General features: G+C 30.4%; 2 protein-coding genes across 2 annotated transcripts; one reads left to right on the plus strand and one right to left on the minus strand.

The window, feature by feature from the left end:
* Window positions 1-1,346: 1,346 nt before the first annotated feature.
* LOC108913627 (protein cornichon) lies at window positions 1,347-3,211 on the plus strand. Its single transcript, XM_018719200.1, has 3 exons — window positions 1,347-1,569; window positions 1,730-1,986; window positions 2,656-3,211. Exons 1-3 carry the CDS (start codon window positions 1,420-1,422, stop codon window positions 2,681-2,683), a joined length of 435 nt encoding a protein of 144 aa, XP_018574716.1. The 5' UTR covers window positions 1,347-1,419; the 3' UTR covers window positions 2,684-3,211.
* Window positions 3,212-6,514: 3,303 nt separating this feature from the next.
* Window positions 6,515-7,509, minus strand: LOC108913623 (glia maturation factor beta). The gene is made up of 3 exons (XM_018719191.1): window positions 7,320-7,509; window positions 7,145-7,241; window positions 6,515-7,089 (listed from the first exon to the last, which is right to left on the minus strand). Exons 1-3 carry the CDS (start codon window positions 7,320-7,322, stop codon window positions 6,767-6,769), a joined length of 423 nt encoding a protein of 140 aa, XP_018574707.1. The 5' UTR covers window positions 7,323-7,509; the 3' UTR covers window positions 6,515-6,766.
* Window positions 7,510-8,712: the final 1,203 nt, after the last annotated feature.

Here is an 8,712-nt window from a genome sequence, read left to right on the forward strand (position 1 = left end):
TTCCGATCGATAGTCAGCTAACTAAAATTATATTCCCTTGTAATTCCTATTCCCTAATTCCTTGTAAAGCTAACCAACTTTCACAACCATTGTGAAGGAGTAATTATGACAATATTAATCAAGTAACAAGCACAATGATTTCAACAGTTGAAAATCGGTTCTCCCGAAATAAAAGCTGTCGACTGGGTTATGATTAATCCGTCAAGCTGGCCGCGAGCTTTCACTGGCGAATTCAAACCTTAAACCTCAGGATTCCAAACAAATAAAAGTGTCAACAATACAGATTTATTCCAGTGCGCGTACGAAATTAACTCAGATGTGTGTATTAGGTCCGTGATAAATGGGACTCATTTGCCGGCTCGACAATTTGTAGACGTTTAGGAGAGCCACTTTTTATGCCATAAATCTTTCTTTTAATAGTCTGGAATGCAACACCGCTACTTGTGTCATTAGCTCGGAAAACTTTTGTTCCTTTTGTTCGTGCGGGAATCAAGTAGGTATTTACGGGGGTGTAGAGCGCCGAAACGAAAGACAAGGAGATGTAAAGTGCACTTTAAAGTGTTGAATGTTGGTTGTTTGTGTTACATTTACATTAGTTCTGTTAAAACACCACTTTACATTCTATGTTATGTTGTCGACCGACATTTTAGGACAATAAGCAATTTGCTAAGTAAACAATGTTAAATCGTTACCTATTTAGTTTCATTTTTACTTACTTACATTTCGGAAAAGATTGGTTCTTACTTTTTCGTTCACGATATTTCCATTCATTCAGCCACTAGTAACTAAAAATGTTCTGAAATTAACAAACTGAATTACATATAGATAATTTTTCTTCGTTACTTTTTATACCGTCCATTTTAAATAAATTTAATAAATAATTATTCATTCGCCCTCTAGTGAGCAACAAATGAAATAAGAAATAACTACATACTTGAAAAATAAAGAGAAGTTAACTGAAATATTGTTATTGTTATTTCAAAAAGAATTGATTAAATGCAACATTTTCAATATTCAACATACAACCACAGAAGTGACAGAAAAACTTTGTAAAGAATGGAATACATTGCAACATCTATTGACGGTCAAATTCAGTAAATGTTTCTTTTCTACTCTTAGTAACTCTCATTATATTATTTACTGTAAAATTATATAAGAGATAGGCTTTTAAGTTGATAAATAACATGCATTTTATCACATGAACTTAAATGGGACAAAACAATATTTAATTAAATAAGAGGTACAGTGCCCTCTATGTGTTTCAAGTGTTAATTTCAACAATTTTGTCATCTTCGGGTAGGGTTAGAAAATAGATAATTATTTTACCGACTCTAACCTAAAAAGCTTCGTCATTTTACATTTTACTGTCATTTTAACTCAGATTTGGAAAGAAGCATCTTAAAGTAGAATTTAGTAAACATGGCGTTCAATTTCCCAGCGTTTTCATACATCATAGCTCTAATCGTAGATGCATTCTTAATATTCTTTTCGTTATTTCACGTGATTGCGTTTGACGAATTAAAGACAGACTACAAAAATCCAATTGATCAGTGCAATAGTTTAAACCCGGTAAGCGTTTCGTTATTTCTATTTTGTTAATTTAAATAATCTTAATAATTAAGTTTTTTTTTTTTGACACGTCTTATTTCAGTTGCTATTAAAACGTATTTCATAATATCCCTGCCAAACCGACTATTGTTAACTTTTTCATTAATATTTAATATTACAGTTAGTTCTACCAGAGTACCTGCTCCATCTACTATTTAACATATTATTCGCTGCTTCGGGGGAATGGTTTTCCTTGTGTCTAAACATCCCTCTGATAGCATACCACATAAACAGGTACCGCACAAGGCCAGTAATGTCGGGTTACGGCATTTACGATCCGACGAGTATTATGAATGCAGATGTGTTGACAAGGTGTCAACGGGAAGGTTGGATTAAACTGGCGTTTTACCTCCTGAGCTTCTTCTATTATCTCTACGGGTACGTAATAGCATTAGAAAGGGATCGTGTTGAACACACGTGATAATCTACTAGTTTAAGGCTTACGTATTATCTACTAATAGCTATTATTTAATCTTGGTGATATTCACGATAATACTTTTGTGCTAGCTAAAATTATTTGTCGGAATTACGCGTTCTGTCTTACGTTTATTAATATGTAAGTTTATTAAGAAGTCAGCCTCTTCGTTTAAGACTGAAGAGTTTCTTATTAAAAACTTTATTTTTCTAAAACTGTATATACTCTAACTAGACGCAAAGCTTCCTTTTTGTGGATGTCATAGATACAGGTATTAAACCAAACTTTAGAGAAAATTTATCTAAAATGTCCAATTTACGTACATTTTCAAGTGGGAATGCTTAAAATAAATACAAATGTGTAACAGCATTTTTGCTTGATAACTTATTAATAATTTTTAAATTTGTTAAAGTAGGAAATTTATTCTATCATATTTTAATTGTTGAACTTATGACATTGGTATAACATTATTTAAACAAAACCTTGCTGCTTAGTTTTTAGTATATCCATCTTAAACTTAAAATGTGTTGGCGATCAAATTTTTATCCCCAGAAGCTCCCACACTATTTTTTCTGAGAATGTGACTAATAGAGAAAAGAACCGAAATCCCTAATATTCCCTATTTGTTGCAGAATGATTTACGTTTTGATATCCAACTAAGTAGCGTCTACTTTCCGAAGGTCCGTGAAGATATTATAGTGTAGTAACAAATAAAAGACTGGGATTTCGGTTCTTAGTATTATGCGGTTTTTGTGTAACACGTCACAGCATCGTAGAGGACACTAGAGCGCATAATAATAGAACTGACATCCCGTAAAACAGGTACGATGTATTATTTATATTTTCTTTTTGTTATACATTTGTCAAATAAATATTTTCCCTCTAAGTAATGACTTGATTAAGTAGGTGTAGCAAAAATAATTAATAAACGGGTGCAGTCGGCGACATCAATTCCTTTTTATAATTTCAGTTGATGCTACCCTTTTATTAATTATAGTTGCGTACTGTATGTTCTAACAACACCTATGTAAATATTTATAATAAAATGTTTTATCTCAATAACCTCTTTATTTTACAAAAATAGAAGTATCGAATACACAAAAGTGAAAAATTCCAATACGAATTGCTTACGAAACTATGTGGTAAAATGCAAAGTTTAAATATACAGTAGCGTTAGTAGAAGGTACACGAAATAATCTTTATTTGGTTTAACTTTGGAATGATTTGTTTGGATGTAGATTCGCTTAACAAATAAAATGATAAGTTATCACTTAAAACGTAAATTATTTTCTTTTACTTCAAGAAGATATAATGTAGGGAATGTTTGAAGAAGTATCGCAATTTTAAGTGGCAGTTAACGTTATTTATAGTTGAATAGAAAATGATATAGAAGTAGTGCGATACTTTTTCAATACTGAAAATATACAAAGAAAATTATATTTTTTCAATCCAAAAAGAACAATGTTAAAAATAAAGCAATATGTTTCTTTTGAAACAAGCAGGTAAGGCAAAATGATACCTAATTCATATTTATGGTAACATTTGTAAATGTTTCCCTATTATGGTTAAATTAAAAATCATATTCAAAAATGTATTATTTTTTATAACATCCCAAAAAAGTTACGTGGAAAATATATTTCAATGTAATAAGAATTAAGATAACCTGTTTTAAGAAAAAAGATTAAAATCATAATTTTGTTTCATGAAATTCTACCATTACAAATTTAACTACCCTTCACCAAACTTTATATTAATGAGATCCTGACACTAAAATTAGATCTACAGGGTGTAACTTTAACTGGGGTAAGAGTATGTGTTCCCTAGAGATGCTTGGTACGGTAGTTTTTTATTCATTGCTATACTCGATATTTTGTACGGGTATTACAGCTTACGATACAATACTATCCGGTACATTTTCTGGCGATATTAAGCGGCAGTGAAGTGGTTCACTGGTTACCAGTAACTTTCCAATAAAGCTATTAATGTAGCTTTAAACACAATGGTTCAATCTAGCGGTAAATAGCTAAGTCTGTGTGACTAGCAATTGCAGTTCAGTCAGTTTCATAAAATTATTGCTGACGCTATCTTTTAATGTTAATGGTGTGACTGCACTACTTTTTTATTGTAAAAAAAAACAAAAAGCAGTATTTCCTCGACGTCAAGTCAGGTCAGAAATCAGTTGCAATTTAATTTATTCTTTTTTGGCTGTATTTTGTGTTTTTCCATACAACATCCCTGTTTAAAAAGTAGTATTTGAAAGGTATTACATTTTATATTTCAAAAATTTCCATATATGTACATTAGGGTGGCCCAAAAGAAAAGAATTCTTTTTTTTTCGTGTCTTGTGAAAATATGTTAGTTTATCATGTTTTATAAGCCCCCTCAAAAAATCAGCTCAAACTAAATTTTTTCTTAGAGGTCACAAGATTTTTAAAAATTTCTAAAATCGTCAAATTGAATTTTTTTTTTTAATTTTTTTTCTCATTTTCTAGGTTGAAAAAAATCTCGATTCTGAAAATTATTCTCATAATTATTTTAACTTTAAAAGTAGTATACCTAAAATGTTTTCGAGTGACCTCTAAAAATAAATATCAACTAATAATTTTTTTTATTGGATGTGATGAACAAAAGAATAGAAGTAAATATCATGATTACAACACTTAAAAAATTTCTCGAGGCAAAACTTACTACCACACTGAGTATCAAATATTTATAATTTTTTAATTGTTTAAGTGTCGTGAATTATTTCTATTCTTTTGTTCGTCAATAAAAAAAAAATTATTAGTTGATATTTATTTTTTGAGGTCGCTCGAAAACATAGGTACACTACTTTGAAAGTTAAAATAATTATCAGTGACCTTTAGAAATTGAAATATCGATTTGAAATTTTCAGAATCGAGATTTTTTCAATCTAGAAAATGATAAAATAACGAGAAATAAAATTTTTAGAAAAATTCAATTTTTGACGATTTTGGAAATTTTTAAAAATCTTGAACAACCTCTAAATAAATTTTTTTTGAGCTGATTTTTTGAGGGGTCTCTTAAAACATGATAAACATATTTTCACAACAGACACGAAAAAAAATATTCGTTTTTTTTGGGCAGCCTAATGTACATGTAAATGTAAAATGCCGGATTGTAAATATATTTTTTTTTATATATATATCGGTACATTTTCATTCAGTATTGCACAGAATCGGAACTTTTTATGCAAAACAATGTAATACGCCATTATCTGTATTTATTGAAGTCCCGTGCATCTCTAGTGCTTCCCAGAATACTTTAACAATTTTTTTAAATCGACTGGACAGTTCCCGAACTCGGTAGAAAGTGCACTACTAATAATGTTGCCTGTTGTTACTCTCTTAAACCGACTCTGTCAAATTAATGGAAATTAATTTCATAAAGATTGCTTTTGCACTTCTTCACCACGTTATTTTAAAATCATATTTTGTTATTAATGTGGACGAAACATTTTAAAAAATTAATATTTTTGAATGATTTATTAAATATTAACTGATGGATGGGCATACGTTACCAATTGTACATAAAACTAACTTGTTTTAAAATAAAAATACCTAGTAATCCGATAGATTTGAAATATTTTTTAAAGTAATTTCAAGTTTTGAATAAAAATATGTTACCGTTTTTTAACACATTGTGTTTAGTTTGTGAATTCTATTGTCAATGACCTCTGACATTGATCTAGTTTAGGTGAATTATATAAAATCAATCCACCAAATGTAATACGAAGTACGCTAGAAAAATGGCCAACGTTAATTCAGCGAAATGACAATGAGCAAATATGCCACCACTTCAGTTTACCATTTATTTCAGTCTACAATTTATCGGTTTATGAAAACGTAACTATAATACGGTACCTACATAATTTTTTAGCTTTCAGTGTGAAGTATTGTCGAAATATAGTTTGTATAGTGGTGTTGTGTTTTAAATTTAATTTTACAGGAAAATTTAGCGATATTTAGTGGTATCTCGTGTAGTATAAGTTTATAATCTTGCAGTTATTTACTTCAGTGTTTGTATGTTGTCACTCTTAAAATTCTGTACGATATTAATAAAAATGTATACGAATCAAAAAAGATGATCAGACAGTAGCACCGTAGCTCCCAATGTTACATTAATCTTTCCGGCAGCAGGACATAAAAGTTAAAAAAAACTTTTTTCACAACAGGATTTGAGAAAACAAGCATGTTTCTACAGCATATAAATATAAATATGACTCCCGTTAAAAGTTACACCCTGTATAAAGGTAAATTTTGTATACATTCTATATTTGAACAAACGGCACATTATAACGGTTCCTAAATAATCTATTTTAAGGATATATATTCTCTACAAAAATAATTGCTACAAAAGGGAAATCGTAAAGTGAATAATAAAGCAAATATTTGTACTTACATTAGTAACACTTTTTTTTTTATTAAAATTATCTAGGAACTAAACGAAACGGGCTTGATTTATTTACCGATGTCATATAAACTGGTTAATTTAATATCACAGTCCAAATAAAATTAACTGGAAAGAATATTGCTTTAATTTTTTTGACACCCAACGTGAAATTTATGGCAGCTTTATTTTTTATACATGCATAGTAATACTTTATTTATTATTCCCTTGGTATATGATGAATACTATTTATGATTGCTCGAACACATCCAGTAAATACATAGTTTGTCCTAATATTTTAGAGAGGCAAGTTTTATACTCAAACATTTAGTCAATTTAGTTACCGAGCTTCCCTAATAACCACTCTTCCGTTAGATCTTCGAGTTCTCTAATTTCATAGGCCCTCGTGAGATCAGCCTCTTGCTGAAGGGCAATTTTTGATCCTGCGTACATCATTTGAAGCTCAGCATGGCTATCTCTAGGTGTAAAAAAGATAAAACACAACGGATATGATACTCTTCCATCACTGTGTTCTTGACGATAGGACAGGACTATGTAACGAGGCTGATGACTAGGCAGTGATTCCTGCAAGTCTTCAATACTTATATCTTCAAATTTCTCGTCTATTATAATTTGTTGCTTTTCTCGGTCAACTTTCACTGAATAAAAAGTATTTTCAAAAAAAAAAACTAACCAATTTTTATTTATACTTACGTACAAGGGCTGCCGTATCCTGGGCCTTTCTAAATCTAAATTCTTTCAAGGCTTTTTTTACTTCCTCTGTTACAGCACATATGTTGACACTACCTGACTAAGAAATAAATTCTATAAAACTACTTATTTGATTTATTTACTTCTAAATTATTGATTAAAATTTTTATAAACTTACCATTGTTTTTATTCAATCTTCACTTCACAACATAACCTAATTTATAGTAATCATATAATTTATTTCTCGGAATTAATTGATTTCAAATACAGGGAGCAATCTTATGTACCACTCCCTCCTAATTTCCTGGAATGATTTGTCGTGTTGTAAATTAATTGAAATAATCGAAAATGTGATGCATTCCTTTATGTTGAAGGTCATTTCATTTAGATAAAAAAATGCATAGATAGAAAGTAGGAAATACTCAATGGAAGTGAGCTATTTTCACAAAATTAAAATTAATACAAAAATCAAATCAATAGATGGCGCTAATCGAGTTGCTAAATGTTGACTGACAATTCATATTAGGTGTTTACGAAAAATATATCTTACTCTGACCAACTGATCAGAGCGCTGCTTACTCTGGTCAGAGTGCTCTTTTTCGTAAGCACATAGTCGAAACCGATCTAATCTAATATCTATCACTACACTATCTACATGCAATATAATTCTACAATAAATGAGAAAAGTGGCACCTGTATGATGTACCACTACGGTAATAATGTTCATCTACATCTACCATATTGCTATTTGATATATTGCCATTTTTTATCAACAGTCAACAAAACAATCTTTCTTTGTAACATAACGAAACATCTGTTTTTAATTTTTTTTTATTACACCTATAAACAACACGCATACGCAAATTTCAGATCATTCTAATATGCAAGGGCGACAAGAGCGCTCAGATTTTCTATATCTGAGCATTGAGGTTACATTTTCGTAATGGGATCGAATCATCAGAGTCAGTATTCGTAAGCCATTTTCTTGTTCCGATCACTCCGATACAATTATCGTAAACCCCTATTATATCCAATGAAATTACAAACAATAGTTTCTCAAAAAAAAATACTTCTACATTATCATAGATTAACCATTAACCGAGAGAGTTAATTATGTCGGATGTCGGAACATCGATTTCCGGTGTGATTTAGGATTTAGGTTAGTTCGACACTCGTCAGATCAAATTGATTTGATGTCAACATCAAAGCTGACTTTTATGATAATAAAATTAGTAAAATCAGTTTCATCCTAACGACGTATAACCGTTAATGGACTAATAATAATCTTTACTCGCATTTTGGTTAATTTGTTTGTAGAAACATTTATACATTGTTCAATTAATGGGTGTAATACATACATTTTTTGTATTTCTAAAAAAACTGATGTTTTTCATGCAAACGTAGTCTCCATATGTAAAAATTATTATTATATTTCTCAATCCGCACTGTTATTAGTGTAAGAGGAGTCCTCCCCCTGCCCGCCATTATTCTATGGCTAGAAATTGGCCTCAATGATTTGGGATCGAGGGGGATTATCCCTCTTTATCCTGCCTCATCTCGTGTAGGCCTGG

The sequence above is a fragment of the Anoplophora glabripennis genome, unplaced genomic scaffold, assembly GCF_000390285.2.
Source record: "Anoplophora glabripennis isolate ALB-LARVAE unplaced genomic scaffold, Agla_2.0 scaffold914, whole genome shotgun sequence".
NCBI lineage: Eukaryota > Metazoa > Arthropoda > Insecta > Coleoptera > Cerambycidae > Anoplophora > Anoplophora glabripennis.

What these genes read in the sequence shown, in the direction of transcription:
- LOC108913627 (XM_018719200.1), top strand. Translation starts at nt 1,420, where the DNA reads ATGGCGTTCAATTTCCCAGCGTTTTCATACATCATAGCTCTAATCGTA. An exon ending in AGTGCAATAGTTTAAACCCG is followed by an intron (nt 1,570 to 1,729) that starts GTAAGCGTTTCG and finishes TTAATATTACAG; the next exon opens with TTAGTTCTACCAGAGTACCT. An exon ending in TTCTTCTATTATCTCTACGG is followed by an intron (nt 1,987 to 2,655) that starts GTACGTAATAGC and finishes TATTTGTTGCAG; the next exon opens with AATGATTTACGTTTTGATAT.
- LOC108913623 (XM_018719191.1), bottom strand. An exon ending in GGATACGGCAGCCCTTGTAC is followed by an intron (nt 7,090 to 7,144) that starts GTAAGTATAAAT and finishes CTTTTTATTCAG; the next exon opens with TGAAAGTTGACCGAGAAAAG.